We start from the raw sequence: 20,346 nt of genomic DNA, 5'->3' as shown, positions 1-20,346 counted from the left end.
AAGAAATGCTTGATTTTTATGTTCTCAATGCCAAGAAGCTGATGTTTATTTTTGTACTTCCATGTATCATGCAAATTTCTATTTCCCTCTTTGCTACAGAATTTAAAGTGATTGGGATACTACAGCATTACTGAGGGTACTAACTGTTGTTGTATTTAATGTTAAAAGCATGTCCTCAACATAAAACATATATTACATACAAATTGTGATTTATTTGTAAAAAGTGGAGCATATACAATATATTTTCTAGCATGGAGATTCCTGCAAAAAATTTGAGTTTAAGAATTCTTAAATAGATTTCTTATTATTTAGGAAAATAATTAAAAATGAGCACTTTTGCTGTTTTTCAGACATACACTCATTTGAACCTTCTTGAAGAGGAAAATAGTCATTTTGATTTTCAATGCTGCTATTATTATTTTCTGCAGAGAAGTTGTTTTTGTATTAACATTAAGCCAAGTAGCAATAAAACTTTTTACTGTGAACTGTTTTGTGTAATGTCCATTTTACTCTACTTTTACATTTCTTGTCTCTGAATAGGATCAAGACATGTTTAATGCTCAGTAGCTCATCTGTTCACTTTAATCAGAAATCTTAATGTTAAAATTTATATAAAGGTTTGATGGATATGGTCTATTTCGGGTACTTTATCTTCATTATTTCTTTTTTCTGACACTTTTTGAAGACAGTTTTTCTTCTTTCTTAGTAGTTATTTGAAACCCATTCATTAATTTTTATAATTATATAAAATGTGTTTTTATTTAAGTAGGTTTTTCTGTTGTTTCAAACAGCAAATAGACCTTATAAAAACAGCTACGAACAGCAATTTACCTCAATACTTGGAAGCCATTTGAAAAYCTGCAAAAACCGTGTTATATTAGCTGCCACCTACTGGTGAAGGTTGGAATTACATCTCAAACTCAAGGAAGCAGATGGGAAAAATAAACTCGTGACAAAATTCATGTATTTTTCCTACTTTTAAACCGACTTAGAGGCATTAAAGTGCAATAAAAATACTTTAATTTTCAGTAGACTTAAAGTTTTGATAAAAAAATACAAATTTATTTGGATTTTGAGAGTACATTGCTATTTTTCAATTATGAGTTTTAACTGTAAACCCATGAGGCACAATAACACTCAAATTTTTTAAAAAATAAAAGTGACATTTGATTTCCTCAGTCTATAGCATTTTTTTTTACAATTAAGACATAATTGGAAGGACAAATAATTCACAGGCTGAGTCATTGAGATACATAAAACAATTTTCTTTGATAAAATAAATAAATTGATAAAAAAATTGTGTCTAAATTATGGTTTATTCCTATTTACACAAAAGCTATACAATATAAAATAAATGATGACTTTCAGCCATTATAYATTTTAATCCACCTTTTAATAGACAAAAACTCATAATACATATTGTAACAAGTTTTAAGTACAATCAATTAAAAAATGCTATAAAAAGTAAGAAGAGGTATAAAAATACGAGTATTCTAAAATTGTATTAAAATTTTATAGAAAACACAGTACTTGTGTAATTATTAGCATAGCTGCATAAACGCCTCATTTTTGTCAGACTTCCAKTCAGCTTAGCTTTCCCTCAAACGTGGAAGAGAAAAGCCAGTTTGATAATCCTCGTTCTCATTTGAACTTTGCTTTCTAAGCTGTCGCACTGACCTGAAGGCTCTGAATGCCAACACTGCACCAAAWATAAAAACAAAAACCCCTGACACTCCAAAGAGTCCTCCTGCAATGTCTGCACCATTAAACTGGCAGTCAAAGCCCTTGTGTCCTTTGCTCCTGTACATCTGCTCTCTTTCCTTACAGATGGGATCATTGTAAGTCGCCTGTATTTTAATAAAGTAGAATGCGAGGGCAGGGATGTAACCCAAGCCAATCAGGAAGCTCAGCAGAGCCTCCCCCAGCAGCACCGGAGGCCAGCGATAAGGGACTCGGAAAACTCCCAGGGCAAACAYGACGCAGGCGTAGACCATCAAAACCCCGGCAAAGACCATCGCGAAGACATACGGGGGCCGCTTGAGCTGGTGGAACAGGCTGTCTAGCKCTTTCACCTTGGCTGCGTCGGCTCCAGTGAAGGCATTGGCTCCTCCGAACTGATAATAGTAAATTCCACCGAGGCTGGCCAGGTCACGGTAACCACCATTGTTGCTGTACGGTACACCGGCGCAGATTACAATGAGCAAGTTCACAAAGAACTGCATGATCTGGCAGATACCTGAAACACACACACACACACACACACACACACACACACACACACACACACACGAAAGCTACAGTGATGACTGGTAGAAGCACAAGAATTTAGTTTTTTTAAGCATTTACAATATACAGTATACGTAAATAGCTGAATTTGTGTAGAAGACCACCGGTGGAAACCAACAATTAAGAAAAATGGTAATGGCTTTGGATTTCATTAAGCTACTTACAGAATTATTATTATTAATATTAGAGAGTAACTGACTGAGTTAGAAACAAATTACATTTTTCTATGATCAGTTGACTGTAGCAAMCATCAGGAGACATATCATGCTTTTAAATCCTTCTTTTTCACATTTAAATCATTCAGTTGGGTCTATATAAAGTGGAACTGCAATGCTTTGGTCTGAATTCCTCCTTATTGTAACCCCACAAGCCCCTCTTTCACCCTTTTTACAAGGTGAAACTCATTTTGAGGTTGTCTCTTTACATCCAAACAAGGTGCTTCACCCCCCGCCCCCCCTCCAGCTTCAAGACCGGTCTATTCTAGTTTGATAGAGGGGTTTACAACTACACAGCAGTGCAGAAACTTTTTATTTACAAATTAATTTAAAGAAGTCAACAAGGGAAGATTTGTCCCATCCAGCCTTACATGTTGAGGCCAGAGTCTGACCCAGAGCCAGAGGGGAATGACAGTCCAGGCCTTATTTGGCAGTTCAGTTGCAAATAATTTGACTTAATAGTTCAGAAAACATAATAGAAAATACAGAAAACTGAACAGGTTGAAAAAATATGACCCAAACAGAAAATAAAGATATCTTTGCAGCACCTCTGCAAAATCTAAATTGAAACTACATTTAACAACTAAAAAAGTAGATTTTTGAATATGTCCCATTTAAATTGCATTGGCTTTAAAAGTTAGTGAGCTGCAGAGGTACATCCAGTGATTAACTGCAGAAAGTTTCATTATCAGAGCTGACATTAAGATGACATTTAAGCTTTACATAAATTACTTAAGAATAAAAAAAATCAATTGCATCGCTGCACAAAGTAAAAGCGTTTTTAAATAATAAAGCTCTGTATATATTGTATAATGCAGTGATTGTTTCACACTTAATCTACTGTATTTAACTTTGGGGAAAAGCATGTATAACAATTTACAAATCCCATTTTAAAGACACATAAAGACAATCTGTTAGCAGTTAAAATGGGTGTTGGGGATCAGTCTCGGCTACCACCACACCAAATGTTTAGCTAGTATCTGTAAAACCAAGTGAGTTCTTGCCATTTTAGAGATATTTAAAAAAAAATCATTTAGCTATCAGTCAGGCTGACTCCAAATGTTATTTAGCTATAGTTTAATCAAAATTTATTCAGTAATTCATGGGTTATTTTGGTGACTGACAGCTCATGAATTCACAGACAGAAGCTTATCAAGAATCCTGTGCTGTTATTGATTTAATCATGAATATATATGGTTTCTTTCCATAAACAATCTTACCTCTTGCTGTCAGGATGTATCTGAAATTGTACAGGGGCTTTCTGTGATCTTGCACATAATATTCTGCATCAGGGTGATACACTGACGTCTCTCTGGGCCTGTTAGGAAAACATATTAATTTTAGTAAAACTGCCAAAGGAGGTTTGCTGTCTGTGCTGAGGACAGCTGTTTCTAGATGGTTTCTTACAGCCTGGAGGATCTTTCATGCTGATGGTCTCTGTATGCAGGTTCCTCCTTGTAAGCAGGACTTGTCACCCTTCTGTCTTCTTCGGCCCTCCTGTCCCCAGCWGGCCCTCGTCCCTTTGTATACAGGGACTGTTCGTTGTGGGAGTAATCCCTGCTCCTGTGCTCTGCATCACTCCTCTGATGGTGCTTTCCCCTGTCTGGCATCTTCCTTTTCCTGCAAAAGAAGCTTATGGACATGAATCCTATTACTGCGCAACAAAGTGGATACTTGGCTTGAGTCTTAGTGCAAGGATATGGAGCCTACAAGACAAACAGCACAGCAGCCTGGGAGATTACACCATGAAAAATAATTACTGGATGATGAAGCTAATGAACAACTGAAGCTAGATATATTCAGGAAGTAGCCAGAAGACGAAAACACCTGTCAGCTTACAGCTTAGCGCGTTTGTATGGATATATAAAATAGCTTAAGGTTTATTGTTAGCAAAATAACTTCAGAAAATTTGCCTATTAAATGTCGGCAAAAAAAGATCGATTCAAATACGTTTTTACTAATTTTGATATATTAATATTTACGAGTTTAAGCATAAAATCTCAGTGAGCTTATATATTTGTTTGTTATACATTTGTTTGTTTCCTACCTTTGAATTCCGTAACTATTGACTTGTTTTGCCCCGTTTCCTGATTCCTTTCCTTCACCCACCTGTCGCCCGTCCTGAGCCACGCCCACTCGTTGGGAAACCCTTCGCTCTTGCTACAAGGTGGATATAAAACGTGTTTCCACAGCAAATACATTATTTTTTTTAAATATTTTTTGGGGTTTTAGTTTTTACTTGCTTAAGACAAAATCAACACTTATTTTCAGGCTCAGCTTGAACACAAATTGAAACTTTATTTTGCAGCTTCCGCACAAACTGAGCTAAAAAAGGTGATTAAAAAATGTCTGTTTTTCATTTTATCAAGTCGCAGAGACCAAACTGATTCTTGCCCTAATCAGGACAACACCGAACACAGTGCACGAGGTCAGTATTCAAGCTCGTGGATTTACTGAGCTCAACTGAATTGTTTCCGCCAAAGAAACATGAACGTTTCACAATAAAAGCCACTAAAATTTCTATACCCTTTCATCCTGTTTATTTAAAAGTCCAATGAAATTGCAAAACTGTATACATACAGGACATAATCTACTGTTTTGAGGTATTTTTCCTTAAATGCAATAACTTAGGGCAAATGTATGCACCTCGTGTTTTTTCAGTAAACATATGACTTCAAAAATAATTATTTAGCTTTGACCTCTTGAAATTGTGACTTTCCCACTGGGATCAGTAAAGCATCTTTTTTTCTCTGAATTTCTTAAGGGCAGTTTCATGAATGCTCTTATTATCTAAGACAGGGGTTTTCAATTCTGGTCCTCAAGCACCTCTGTCCTGCAGGTTTTCCTTGTGTTCCTGCTGTAACACACCTGATTCCGTGTTTGAATTAGCTCTTCAAGTTCTACAGAAGCCCGTTAATCACATATTCATTACAATCAGGTGTGCTGGAGCAAAGAATACTCTAAAAAACACAGGATAGTGGCCCTTGATGATGATGACCAAGACTGGACATCCTTGATGAAAAACCTCACAAATGGTATTGAATTAATAAATTTCTGATTTGTGAGCCAACATTTGTTTTTTCCTCTCTGTTTTCTTCTACAAATAGTCATATAACCTTTATATGTCTTAATTTACTACTGACTACAAAAAAATAGGGTCTGCACCTATTCTACATTCATATGTACATCTCATGTATAATATCAACCAGTCAGATCTTGCCTAGTGTATTTACAGAATAACTTCAATACATTAACAGACATTTTCCTGCATATAATTTTTTACATAAAGTGTATTTTATAGCAGGACTTTTGTTTTGGTGAGGCATTTTACATTTTTGGTAGGCCTGTTTATTTTTGGTAGGCCTGTTTATATATATATATATATATATATATATATGTACACATACATACACTGGATCATAGAATTATTATTCTTTTAATAAGACCACTAAAAAACACTTTACCTGACACAATCATAAGTACAAGAGCTTCATGCTGCTTTAAATTAAACATTACATGATGAATTTGATAGAAATATACTAACTAAAATAACTATTGGAGAGGGTGAAGACTTTTATTGCGAAGAGTCCAGCCAACTATTACCGGAAATGTTTATTGTTACTACTACTCGAGCTCACGCGCTACCTCCAACCGACCGCGAGCTGGTTTGGCTAGCTAGCGAGGAATATGGCCACGCGAGTAGCGTGAAATGCTGATGCATTAAATGGATTTCAATATTCGACTACCAATACATCGTTGGACAGCTGACAATGACGACGGAGTAGAGCAGCGTTTGTAGTTGTTATTACAAACCCGTAACACCCTTCCGGGGAAGTTTTCATCTCGTCAGCGGAGGAGAATCTCACCGGGAGCATGGCTTCTTACAGCAACCAGGTAGCACGGCTAACGTTAGCTGGTAAAACAACTCAAGCTGGATTTAATGTTACGTCTGTTTAAAGCTTTATGCTCGACTCTCATTCCTGCAGTATTTTTCACCAAAACCGTTGTCAAAATATAATCAGTGTTGCAATCATCTGCGTGTTGTCATGTGAAATATCGGGCTAGTCGTGTCATTGAAGTGCTGAAAAGTGCTTGCTAATGCCCCCTCCACCCCCCCATTGAAACCCAACCAGCATGGCAACATTAGCTAACAGGCCGTACGCTCATCCATTCATATGTGAGCCAGCGATATTCTTTACCTCTGGTTTTGAAGAGATGACAAACGCTTTTATCTAAATTACACCGAATCGTTCACATTTCAGCATCAGAGAGTATTTATTGTTAGATTCCATGTTTGTCACGAGTCGTTTAGAATGTGTAAAGTCACAGGAAACTGCTGCGTGAATGCATGGCCCACCTGCTCTGTGCTGACACACGGGCCTTCTACACTTTGTTTTCGTAACTTACTGCGTTGTCATAATTATACTATTTCATATAGTTATTAGATTAATTGTTTTGTTTTACGGAACACTTCTGCACACCACCTTTACACGTTTCTGTGCAGATGTAAACACGGAAGACGGAATGTGTTTTCGAGCCTTTTTTTTTTTAGCTACTAGCAGGCTAACTGCTTTGCACAGGTGGTGTGTATGCTGTCATTTCGTACAGTGCGACAGCGTGGGCCTTCAGTGAAATATTGGCATATTTATTTAACCATATGGTTATGCACAGTTAAACGTGTCGCAGTTTAAGTAACAAACAGCCAGTTTCTGTGTAACTTTACTTGAATTGCGAGTAACTAAGTTGGGTGGTATTTCTGGTGAAGCTAACTGTCATGTGAGAAGGCCCATTTTGAGGGTGTGCAAACAGTAACTTGCTGGGTCTAAGGATTGTTGTCCCACTGAATAAAGTTTTCTTCTTGAATCAAAATCAACAACATGATAAATGCATCGTGGAATTTCACGCCTTTGACTTACAGCACACTATACCAGGATTATGAACGGTAGAAAGTGAAATCTCACTAAATACCCAATTGTGCATGCTTTTACACACCTCCCTGCCCCCTACACGAGTTTTTCTATTGGCTAACTGCTCAATAAACTAATGGCTAATGCAATTTGTACATGTATGTGATATGTAAAACAATATTCAGTTTTTTTTCCACAATAGGTGTACTTAACTTGTGATGTTTTAAGATGTAAACACCCAAATATTGATTTATCATTGTACATAAAAGGGTATTTATTCTTTTACTGAAATGATACATTGTCAATAGTCAGTCAATACTGAGTAATAAATTTCCCAGCAGATTGTAGAAAATTAAGATGACAAAGTTGCTTCGTCTGGTTCGTTGTTGATTTCAACATTTCAACTGTTTCAAAATTGCAAAAGCTTCATTTTTTTTCACATCAAGGTTAGTGCAAATGTTGGAGTTGAAATGATTTGACTACATGCACCAAGTAAGGTAAAAAACACAAGAATAAATGTTGGGTTACCTGTCTTCATCTGAAAACAGTTTAGGCAGAGACAGAACTAGATGTGTGGCCCCAGCAGCAAAGTGACATCACTGTTCTGAGAGGAAACTTAGCAAACATGTCGTGCTGGAAATTCTCAAAACTAAAGTGTTTTTTTTATTACCTGCATCTATTGATTCAGTTCTTATGTTGTAATTACACATTATTAGAAAAGAGAAGCCTCAAAGTAGTAAAAAATGTTAATAAATATGTCTAAGTTCTGAAATGTATTATTTAATGGAAAAAAATTATTTCTTTTTTTTTTCGTGGGAGAAAAAAAGCAACATTACCTAGATAAATTTCTGCCATAATTCATTTTCAAACGTTTGATTTCACACATTTTTTTGTATATTGTTTAGTTAAGTTGAGTGTTGTTGTTTGTTTATTAATCAGTTAGGTAGTTGTAGCATATTAAAAAAAATCTTGAAGTATTTTTTTGTCTTGTCTCTGACAAGAAAAGCCTAACATCTCATTAACTTCGAAGCTTAATGGTTTAGCTCAGGGATCTAGAGAGTACAGCCTGTGCAAATACAACTTCTTCTAAATGATTCCTCCCAGCTATGGCTGGGTATCAATTCAGATTTCCCAAATCGATTCGATTAGGGCTGCACTGATTAATCGACAACTAATCGATTATTAAAATAATCGATGACTAATTTAATAATCGATTAATCGGTTTCTTTTTCTTTCTTTTTTTTTTTTTTTTGTTCTTTGTTTTACTCACCAAACTGCTTTGACACCTTCCACTGCTACATCTGCCTTTCTGTTCTTGACACACATGCACAGTAGTGGTAACTGGGGTAGGCCGTGGACGTCACAAGTAGGGCTGCACCGATTAATTGAAATAATCGATGACGTCGATTATGTAAATTTGTCGATGCAGATTTTTTTATCGATTTGCTGTTTTACATAACCACCATGTGAATGTTCATGCAATTCCATTTCTGTACCTAAATGCATCATTGCGACCGTATTGGCATAAGAGTGGTGAGTTTTTCATGCTTGTCCTGAACGCAGCATCGCGCAAGAGCGTAATGACGTCAGCAGCCGCTGCTTCAGTTCAGTCTGAAGCTTGAAAACAAGCCTCGCAGTTCCTGGAGTAAAACTCACCGAACAGACCGCCTCTGAATTATCTGGTGGATTAATTATCTTGTGAGCACGACATTCACTTGCTCAAAGTAAATAAAGTACCGCCACTTTCTTTATTTCATCCGCCATTAAACAGAGACCGGTGTTAGGTCGAGCCACGTTCCCCCATCAGATGGTTCCCCCAGCGTCTCAAACAACAGAGGAGCTTCCTGACACACATCTGACCTAAAGAGCACAAGCAGCCAACAAGTGTTGGCTGCTTGTGCAAAATAAATATAGTGAAAAGACAAATATATAAAGATATATAAGATATAAAGATAGTGGAAAAAATATAGTGCAAGATGTTAACATCTTGCACTATATTTATTTTACTTGAATTTTATATGCTTTAGTTGAGGTTTTTCATTGATGTTAAATCTTTTAAGCTTTTTTTTTGTTAAAGAATTGACTCTAGAGTGCATATTTTGTGTCCATGAAAAAACTATTAAAGAAAATTTTACAATATTAAAGAACTGTTCTTGTTAATTTGATGAAAACATTTTAAATTTCCAGTGCACTCACATCAGAATAACTTATAGGTTTGTTGTTAAAATAATTATTAATCGAAAAAATAATCGTTAGATTAATCGATTAGAAAATAATCGTTTGGTACAGCACTAGATTCGATTTGATTCACAGGGGCCCGATCCGATTCACGATTCAGTTTGATTTTTAAATTAGTTAAGGATATCATGCAGTAACACATTTACTTTGATATGTAAGACATTCTCAAATGAACTAATTCTATAAATAGTGGAAACTAATTCTAACTTAGTGTGTTGGTAAAATTATAAACATTATGGGCAAACTTGTAAAATGGAGTTTAATCTTGAAACAAAACTGTCTCAATTGCAAGAGAAAGTGTTGTATACATTAGTTTTTTTTAAGAAACTAAAAATTTTCTTGATCATTAAGAAGTGAAAAGGTTACAGGAGAAGAGGTGGGATAATGTAAGTGTATACTTCTGCCCACTCTTTTGAGCATATGAACATTGTAATGTTTCTGTTACCTTCTGTTCAATAAAACAACAAGAAGAAAGGAGGGAAAAAAGTACTTCAGCTAAAACATTCCATCACTGTGAATTACATTAAGATGTTTCTAAAATTTATAAATAATATTGGTAACACAAAGGATTTTGTTAGACTGACATCATTCAGACATTCATACATGCCGAGGAGAACAGTTTCAGTCAGATATTTACATACCTTAGTTTTGGTTCGAGCTGCTCGAAGCTTTGTTTCCCACTACCGCGTCCAAGCGCAAATCTTTGCAAACAAAAGTTGTCATGGTCTCTGTTATCTTTGTTTTGCCCCAGACAACTTGTTGTCGGGAGCTAATGTTAGCGCTGACCGTGAGCCGGCTGTAAACCTACGGCAAGCCAGGAGTGACACACAGCATGGAAATGCGCAGCTTCATCGCACTCAACACCCATGGGGAATAAAATCGATCTCATGACTTATGAATCGATTTTCCCAAATTTGAACGAGAATCGATCCAGATCGATTAAATCAAAATTTTAAAACCCAGCCCTACTCCCTGCTGTAAAAGGTTAATCTTTATTACAAATGTCACAAAATTAATATTGGTTACATTTCGGCAACATACTCTGTTCAGAGTAGATTTATTTCAAAGACCACCAGGTGTGCAACTCAGCCTGTCAGGGAGGCTGACAGTCAAACTGCTGTAGATTATTTTATTGACACAAAATGCCTAAATAGGGTTTAATACCAAAATATATATTTTTTCCCTGTCACTCACATCAACCTAAAATATATTTTGTTCCCCATTTTGAAACAATTTAGTTTTATGGTTTGGACAAAGCCATTGGTGACAAGTTTTACATTTGTAAATGATAAAAGTTTAGGAATGCTGACTTTCCTGAACTACTAGATTATTTTATTGTCTGGCTTTAAATTTGTGCAGCACAATGTCTCCAAATACTGTATCAGTAAATGATTGTGAAACTTCAAGTTATTCATTTTCGTTCTTATGCTAGTCTAGCTCTTAATCTTCATCCTTGTAATTGTCTTGTCAAGATTTTGTGCAGAAACACTTGCAAGGTTCTGTTATTAAACTACTACTGGAATTATGCAGATGGGTAATTGGTTGTGCAAAGGAACAACAAAAGAAGCTTAGTGCGGTATGCATGGCATGCCTACAAAAAGAAGCAAAGGGACATTCTTTCTGTTGTGATAGCATCAGCCATCCCAAGGCCGTTGGATTATAGTTGGTTGTTTGTCACTTGTAATGCCATTTCAGCAGTGTGGGCCCTCGTGTGAGGCCTTGTTTGCAAAGAGATACATATGCTTAAACTGCACTTTCTTTTCTCTGGGCCTTCCCTTTTCACAATCTGCTATTTATTGCTTTAAAAGGATTATCAGTGTGGCCTGTGAATTCAGTTCACCTTTTTTCAGTTGCTTTGTTTCCCATGCACACGTGGACATTGGTGTGGCACAATATGGTGTTTCCTTTTGAAGCTGTAAGGGTCATACGTCAAAGATGCAACACATACATTTTGAAATTTAAACCATTTATGAAAACATACTTGAGTAACAGCAGCAAAAAATAGATAAAATGTCATGGATGAACAAAGAGATTTTATGAATCCGCCTGCTGTTCTCTGATTAATCATTTAATAAATAGTTGAATTTTTACTTGGATTGTCAGTGCATGTTTTTCTGTTTTTGGCGATTTCTGTGTAATGTATTATTTTGAAGTTCTTTCTAAGCACTTATTTTCTTATCTACTTTACAATGAAAGCACATTCACTAATATTGAAGAGAAAACTAGTTACTGGTAATAAGCCAGCTAAACCAACCAATGGTTAAATCAGTGCCACTACACATTTTATTTTATTTTTTTAATTCTGTTAATTGAAACATTTTTACTATAGTTCACTGTAAAGACTTTTGCATACACTGTAATTTATTCTGAAAAATTTGCAAAGTAATCCAAGATATTCAAGAGCTTATACACAATGTAACAAAGTGGACAGCAGCATTTAATGGAGTGAATTCAATTTAAGTAAAAGTGTTAAAATTCTCAATACAAGATTTTTGCATGCTACAATGAAATTGAGGCACAAAGCTGTGTACTTTCATAAATAGCTGAAAACCGGTTTTCCTTCTTTGCAGTAGTTCGACTTATTTTGAAATTCACTCTGCCGTCTCAGACTAAAGAGTGGTGTTTCACACTGCTCTTATTTCTACTAGAATAGTTTTCTAATGCTGTAAGTGTAATTAGTAGTAATTAATGGTGTTATACATGATTCCATGAGAGAGCAAACTAAATTCAGTTGACAGTGGTAATTTTTTTTCCTGAAAGATTTTACCAATAATCCAAAAAACATTTTTGATCAAACACATCATGTACTTTGTTGTAATTTTTATTTGCTTTTTGAATATGGAAAAAACAGTCAAAGACACAAAAATATATACTGTTGGTTTTTGTAGAAAAAGGGCAGTGACTTTGACCTAAACGTGCAATCCTTAAAATACTTTTCATAAACAAATCTCCAAATTAAAGGTATGTTTGCAAATTATACCAATGAAAGGATCCCCTGGGCACATTCAGCATTATGTATTAAATTTATTTCTGAGAAATGCTACATGAACAAACATTCACTTGTCCTTATCTTAGTGAATGATTCGTCTTGTAATCATTGACTATGTATTGCATCAGTTTTTGGTTTGACCTAAGGAAAACTACTGAGCAAAAACTTCCACCTAAAGACGTGTAATCCTAGCATTAGCATATGGGTCAAATGTTTCTCACGTGTAAAGTGGAAGTTTCATTCTGTCAGAAGTCAATAATTTAACACCTTCCTCACCCCTGTTTTGTACTTTACACCACTGTTTTTGTATAAGCTTTAGGACAATTCGCTTCTCTTGAGAGCAATCATTCCTGGAGTCAAATTAGAGCCGTTTGTGGTTTATCTGTAACACTGCATGACTCATCATTTTATGATTTGCTTTACCTTTGCACATGATAGGATTGCATTACCGGTTGAGTGATCACAAAATTTGTAAACATATTTGTACCTACATATCAGGTAATAGCAGCTTTTGATAAAGTTCCGGTTTTGAGATGTTAATTATTATTAGACATTAACCTTGAGATGATTTGTAAGGCCTGCATGTTGTCAGACCTAATGAAAAGCACATCACAAAATTTGAGACAACTTTTTCTGATACTATTAGGTCAAAACAACAACAAAAAATATAGGTATATATAAATTAAGAAGAATTTGATTTTATATTGTTCTTGTCTTTTTAACTGGTCTTATTGTTTTCTTTTCACAGTATATATTTGGGGAATTCAGCCCTGATGAGATCAATCAATTCTTTGTGACTCCTCGATTTTATGTTGAGGTAAGGAGTTTTATTTTAGTTGTGTGCATGCTGTTAACCATTACAAGTTGTTCTTGTGGCCTCCACTGTTCAAGAACAAACACACTTCTCAATGGTCATGTAATTGAAACGTTTTGACCTGATATGTTCCTGAAGATCTGAGGCTTGAAATTGGTTACACACATTACATGTACGCTGTTTAAAAATTAAGATTAAATAAAACCTCACTTTACATAAACCTGTTTTAATCTATTTCAATTAATTTTAAATTTGTGTTAACATTTTCACAGCTTCCTCCTTTCAATGACAAAGTTCCATGCGTCAGTCAGTCTTCAGGTATGTATTTCAGAAGAACTTTCTGACAATGCAAGCATTTGTATATAGATTTTTTGAAAATTAAAACATCAAAATACAATCTTTTTAAAATCCCAGCAAGAACCTTTTGTTGATCTTTTAATGGTAATATGTTTTTAAAGCCGGTCTTTTTAAAGCGTGACATTGGATCCTGGCTTAACTGACATAGCAGAACAATGCCTTTTGCATGTTTTTATTTATTTATTTATTTATTTATTTATTTATTTGTTTGTTTATTTGTTTATTTATTTATTTATGCATATTATATCTTAAAGTGGATTATAACTAGAAGAGAAGTGTAAGAATATACCATTTTCTTTTTTAAACATTTTGGCCACCAAATTTAAGAATATCACTGCAGCCACCTTCCCTTTCAGTGGTGTCCCTTTGCACGTAACGTTTGCCTTACCTTGATTTGTATTGATCATTCAGGAAGTTACTGCACTCCTGCTGTACCTTATATTATGGAGTCAATGGGACTGCAGGTTTGCGGTGAGTTGACAGGTCTGATGCCCTGTGGCTTGACAAGTTGTTATATATGACCTTTTTAAAACTAAAACTCCAGGTTTCAAAAACTGGTGGCTTTCTAAACTGTGCATCTGTATTCTTTTTCTTGTCTGTTGAAAATTTTCTTCAGAGCTTTGCATGCTCAAGATACTCTTAAGTATCTTCTTTTGCATTTAATGCATTTGCACTACTGCAGGGCTACAAATTACACAGAAATTTGATTGAGCTTTGATTAAAATATACTAGTTAAAGCTTTTGTTAAACTAAGGGCATAGTTATGGTTTTTGTGGCTGCTAACATGCGTGTGTGTGTGTGTTTGTGTTTATATTTTTATCCCTGAAAAGTGTTTTCCCCTGTTAATTGCAATTTAAAATAATGAAGTGTTGTTTCAATAACATCTGTTTTGGTCCCAGTAAAGGGAAGTATCAGCTTTTTTTCAATAAAAAAGCTTCTTCACTTCTACAGAACATCATGATGATGATCAATTTGCTGATGAAAGCCACTTAGATGATTTTTCTAATTTGCACTTACTAATTTTTCCTATTTATATTTACTTCCACCTTGCACTTTTCATTGCATCTTAATAATTTAAAGCCTTACAATATATTTTATAAACATGATGATTTAAATGTTTAATTATAAATAACTGTAAATGCATAATGTGTGGACTATCTGCTTTTTGTTTTGTGACATTCTTGTCATAATGTATTTTTCAATAATTTGATCAATGTACATTTGAAATAAGTGTTTAAATGTGCCTAAATTTATTATTGGGTAAAAAATACAATTGAAAAATCTAAATTTATCTTTGTTTACTGAGATCTATTTGGGCAAAATCTCAGTATTTGCAAAGATTAAAAACATAACCACTTCATATTGTGGATTTGAACTACTGTGCAATTTTATTATTTCATTTTAAAAATAAACAAAATGGTCCTTTTTTTGTAGGGGTGGGAAGCTGGGTGGAATTTTTTATAAGTAATGACAAATTTTTAAGTACCCTCTTAGACCAAGTGAATATGTTAAATTAACCCCCTTCAACAATTATAGGTTTATTTTATGTCTTAACTGAAAGAGCTTCAGTAAGCTGAGGCAACCTTTACGTCAGGCTTTAAACTGTATTTTAAATGGTGTTCTATGTTTTTAATTGACTCAAATGTGTTTTGCAGCAGAGGACTATCAGCACATCGAGTTTGGGGTTGACGAGGTGATGGATTCCAAGCCTGTTGGGGTGAATGATCCTTTGTACAAGGTTTCGAGTAACCTCAACCCCCAGGCTCCAGAGTTCATTCTGGGCTGCCAGCCTGCTCCAAAGCCTCAACAGACAGCTTCTCCAACAGCTGATGTCCCAGATGGAAGCCACTTCAACTTGCTGGATGGGCCCGATGCTGATGCTGAAGCTTCAGCCCTGGACAATCACCAGTCATGCCAGGACATAGACGGACTCCCTGGCAGCCTTGGACAGCGAGAAAGAAAGAAAAAGAAAAAACGGCCACCAGGATACTACAACTATTTGGATCCATCAGCTGGTGGAAGCAACAGCTCTGGTGCAGCAGATGGAGTGCCTGTAACAGCACTAGTAAATGGACATGCACTTGCAGGCTCACACCACAGTCCTGAGGATGTTGATAGCAAGACTTTGTCAGCAGCTCAACTTTCCACCCCTGCACCGGTCCCTACAGAAACTGCTACAGCTGCTGTGTTTGCGCCAACATCCACTGCCAATCAGAGGACTTGTGATAGCCCTGATGACTTATCTTTTGACTTAACAAGTGGAGGATCTTTATCAGATGGTAACAATGCAACTTCCTCCTCTTGTTCCTCCTCTCAAAGCAGAGGGATGACAGAGGGACCAAGGACTGCAGATCAGCAGCAGGTTCATTTGTCTCCTCAGAGTCCCGAACTTTCAGATACGCCACACAGCCCCCAGTCCAAATCACCATCTCCTTCCACTGCTGAGGCCATCCCCTCTGCCACCACTTCCACAACTACTGAACTAGAAGGAAGCGAGGTAGCAGAGAGAAGTGTGGCTAATGGGCTAGAAGAGCCCAATGCTCCTGTCAGTGCCGATGGACACAGAGAGGACTGTGACAGTGGGGAGCAGAGTCAGCATCTCACTCCAGACTGTGCTGCCCAGACTTTAGTCACAGAGCAGGCACATTCACCTGCAATTCCCACTGCACCCACTGCCAACCTTCCTAAATCTTGGGCTAGCCTCTTTCACAACTCCAAGCCTCTGCCTGGGGGCCCACAGGCCTTTGTGGAGGTAAAGAATGTTGTGGAAGTTGTTTCTCCCTCCCTTGCAATGCCAGAGCAACCTGAAAAGGTCGGGGAGATAAAAGAAGGTCCTGTCCATGTGTCAGAGGATCCAATGGCCCCTAAACTTGCAGGTATTATTTGAAGAAGCCAATAACATTTGTCTATTAACAGTTTTAACTCCCTACGGTGTTTTGAACAAGTGATGGATGTTTTCCTCCTAAATTCCTTTCAGGTCATTAGGTAGGAATGTAGAACAAAGTTGACCAAAATGTTGTCCCAGAATGAGCATACAATTTTAAATTTTGAGTAGAGTTGAAGTTTTAGGTGTCAACTCCTGATAATTGTCACCTGCTTATCCAAACATTTCAGTTGATTTTTTTCCCAGTCTGATTTAAAAGTAAGCCACTGTGACAAGTAAAAATTAAAGAATTGAACACTAGATGGCGTCACTGCATAACTGTCAAAAATTAAAATCATTGGATTACATTGCTTTAATTCCTTTACGGTATTAAAAGTAGGTCAAAGACTTTGTTGGCCTCATGCATAGTACAAAGGATCATTCCTTTCACTTTAAGTGCGTCTTGTGACATCAAGGTGTCTTTTTTTCCTCTTAGTGTCTCCCTAAATCATAATATACAAATTTACATTACAAGTTATGAAATATTGATTTGATTACATATACTTATGTTAATCAAGGATATGAAAACAGAAATAAGGGGACAGAGTTGCTAGTGCCAAATCTGAAAATTGTCATCTGTTCAAGCTTTCTCCTGAATTAGTATGTAGATACGTATTTAGATCACCTTGATTTCATTCCATTATTATACATTTTAGGGGGTTTGTATAGTAGTAATAATATGGAAACTATTCAGTGATCTACCTTTTTTTTTGTTTAAATCAGAGTTTTTTTAAAGTGTCCAACAGTACATAGTGCTTTACCACTTGAAATGCTTGATTTATCTTACAATGACGACATGTTGGCCAAGGAAATGTTTAGTTTCAAACTTAAATGAAACAAAATCCTTTCTTTTTTTTCCTAGAGATTTTCTTTCTTTGAAAGCAGTCTGTCTACACAAATTGTTTAAAAACCTATAAACCTCTGAAGCTGCAGGCTTTTAAAAAATCTTCAGTACTTTTTTTTTTTCTCTGTGGGAGGCTGGTGTGACATGGCATAACTGTGGACAGTTAAAGCAAAGTCAATCGCATGCAAATGGAAATTTTCCATAATGTTAAGAAGTTTTATTTGGTAGTGTTTATTTTCTGATGTTTAGTCTGTGCTAGTGCCATTTCTACTTTAAAAAGACCAACCTCCTTGAGATGCAGCAGCTTGGAGCCACAGACCCATCTGGCAATGAAGAGGGGGAAAAAAAACCATGATTTTAAAACAAATCCTCATAAATGAATCTAGAAAGCTTTTGTTTTGAGACTAAGTTTTAGGGTTGGGCATAATCCTATCATGTGCAATTAATCGTCAGAAAAACATTAATTGATTTACTTTTTGACACTTGACGATTAATACAATTAATGCCACCAGGCAGGCTGACTGGGGATTACTCTGATCAGTCCGCTCGGTGCTCCTCTCTGCTTCAAATATGACGAACATCAAAAATAAAGTTCCGTAATTATATTTATCTATCAACACAATTTAAAGTATGATGTATAACCTGAAATCTGTAATTTTCACACAATTTGGAACAATTTTTTACAAAGAGCAAATCTTTCCCAATAAATTAGTCATGTGACTAGGACATAAGGGTGTCCAGGGACTCCAGGGGACTAATCGTCAAATTAATCATTATCAGCTAAATACCACAATTAATCGTGATTAATTTTTTTGCCAATATTGCCCAACCCTACTAGGTTTGTGTGTTTTTTGTTTTGATGATGCAGATAATGTTTTAAAAGCAGTATTTAAATTATTTGTTTAGTTAATGTCTGAAGTACAGTGAGGAAAGCTGCACAACCTGGAACATAATCATGATTATTTTCTATTGTGTAATGAATTTTATTATTCAGAGTAAATGTTGATTTTTGTTTATTCAGATCATCTGTTAAAACAATCCACGTTACCATGGGAGCTGTGCTTCTTTCAATGACAGTCTCCCTTCCTAGGCGTGGTACAGCGATCTCTTGCTCTATCTCAGATGGCCTCTAGTGCTGGAATCACCAGAGCTAGGAGTAGAGAAAGAAACATTAATAATATGCAATGTACTTGTCATTTGTGGTGTAATATTCGATTCTGCTTTAAAAAATGCTCTCATAAAATTAGGCTTGTAACTTGCTTGTTGTACTTTAAAAAGTTACCCGTTAAAGAACACTGTCTGTGTTTGAATCCCCAGAACTTATTGAGAATGTGAAGTTGATACATAAACCAGTGTCTTTGCAGCCAAGGGGGCTGATCAACAAGGGGAACTGGTGCTATATCAACGCTGTATCCTTTTCACTGCATTCTTCCCCCTCCCTTTACATGTACATTTTTATATGGCTAGCTGTTAACATTACTCATTTCATAAGTATGTTGTTTCTAAGCTAAAAATGGCACAGAGGGTAAACTGGTTTGAATCCCAGTGAATTTTTCAAAAAYCATGCAATAGTTGCATGTCTTTTTATTATTTGCTGTTAATGTGTTTTCAACTGTTCCAGAAAAAATATCCTTCATAATTTTAAGTTCTGCAAAGTGAACATGCAGGTTTATTTCTTAAATTGGATTGTGTTTACAGGTGTCACTCGTCTTTCAGTCTGTATTAGTTCTTAACTGTGAGTGCTCAGACCCTACAGGCCCTGATTGCTTGTCCTCCCATGTATCACCTGATGAAGTCCATTCCTCTGCATACTGAAACTCAGAGACCGTGCTCGTCCACTCCCATGATCGACAACTTGTAAGAAGTGCTTTTGCCATCTAATATTTGATATCTAGTGTTCCGGTGGCATCACTTCTTATAATTTTTTTTTGTTGTTGTCATAGTGTAAGGCTGGTGAATGAGTTCAACAACATGCCTGTGCCACCTAAACCGAAACAGCAAAGTAAGATGTTACTGAGTGCAAGTGAAAATGTTTAAAATCATTTTCTCTCACTGACCTGTCATTTTTTGCCGTTCTCACAGACGTTGGCGATAAGATCGTAAAGGACATTCGACCTGGTGTACCGTTTGAACCAACTTATATTTATAAACTCCTCACTCTCATCAAATCGAGTCTTTCTGAGAAGGTAGGAAATGCTGCTTTGGGTAGATTACATTTTCACAGCAAAGGGGTGCGTCAAGATTAGACTTTTCTTTAATGATAAAATTCTTCAGGAACAGAAAGTCCTTTGGGAGTCAGACATTTTCTCGTGTAATTGGGTGGATTTTCAGAAAAAAAAAATAATTAGCTGCTTTTGCTGATTCAACCTTCAGTTTTAAAGATGGAATTACTGAAATACTCAGAGGCATCTTTTGGTATCTAATAGGACTCATCCTGTCTATGCACACACTGCCTCTTTGTCTCAGTGAATGATGTCTGTAATTTAGCTCTTGTATTTGACAGCAGGTATTTTGTGTTTGTTGTTGCTGACAAAGATGTATTTTTCTATTTTTTTCTTTTTAGGGTCGGCAAGAGGATGCAGAGGAGTATCTTGGCTTTACACTGAATGGACTGCATGAGGAGATGCTGGCACTGAAAAAACTAATCTTGCCTCAGGATGAGAGTAAGCAACTTACCTGTGGATGTTAGACTTAAAAGTTTCATTGAAATTATTTTGAAACCAATAAATGCCTCCCTTTTTTTAACTTGATTTTTTTTGGGGGGTGGGTGGGG

General features: G+C 36.0%; 2 protein-coding genes across 6 annotated transcripts in view; one reads left to right on the top strand and one right to left on the bottom strand.

The window, feature by feature from the left end:
• Positions 1-1,377: 1,377 nt before the first annotated feature.
• marveld3 (MARVEL domain containing 3) lies at positions 1,378-6,376 on the bottom strand. Its single transcript, XM_014025780.1, has 5 exons — positions 6,368-6,376; positions 4,549-4,661; positions 3,909-4,121; positions 3,722-3,819; positions 1,378-2,236 (listed from the first exon to the last, which is right to left on the bottom strand). Exons 1-5 carry the CDS (start codon positions 6,374-6,376, stop codon positions 1,590-1,592), a joined length of 1,080 nt encoding a protein of 359 aa, XP_013881234.1. The 3' UTR covers positions 1,378-1,589.
• Positions 6,137-20,346, top strand: part of usp10 (ubiquitin specific peptidase 10) — a 21,064-nt gene continuing 6,854 nt past the window's right edge. The window contains exons 1-10 of one of the 5 annotated variants that reach the window (XM_014027399.1): positions 6,137-6,395; positions 13,384-13,452; positions 13,722-13,767; positions 14,218-14,277; positions 15,465-16,682; positions 18,891-18,982; positions 19,321-19,430; positions 19,517-19,575; positions 19,656-19,759; positions 20,137-20,236. In XM_014027399.1, the coding sequence (XP_013882853.1) occupies positions 6,375-6,395; positions 13,384-13,452; positions 13,722-13,767; positions 14,218-14,277; positions 15,465-16,682; positions 18,891-18,982; positions 19,321-19,430; positions 19,517-19,575; positions 19,656-19,759; positions 20,137-20,236 (1,879 nt within the window). In that variant the 5' untranslated portion in view covers positions 6,137-6,374. Of the gene's footprint in view, positions 6,418-13,383; positions 13,453-13,721; positions 13,768-14,217; positions 14,278-15,461; positions 16,683-18,890; positions 18,983-19,320; positions 19,431-19,516; positions 19,576-19,655; positions 19,760-20,136; positions 20,237-20,346 lie in introns of all 5 variants that reach the window. The other 4 variants (XM_014027392.1, XM_014027425.1, XM_014027416.1 and 1 more) reach the window with 4 other exon arrangements.

This window comes from Austrofundulus limnaeus, unplaced genomic scaffold (genome assembly GCF_001266775.1).
Source record: "Austrofundulus limnaeus strain Quisiro unplaced genomic scaffold, Austrofundulus_limnaeus-1.0 Scaffold5, whole genome shotgun sequence".
NCBI lineage: Eukaryota > Metazoa > Chordata > Actinopteri > Cyprinodontiformes > Rivulidae > Austrofundulus > Austrofundulus limnaeus.
The sequence above is the reverse complement of the archived record's forward strand: the minus strand, read 5'-3'. Positions and strand labels throughout refer to the sequence as shown.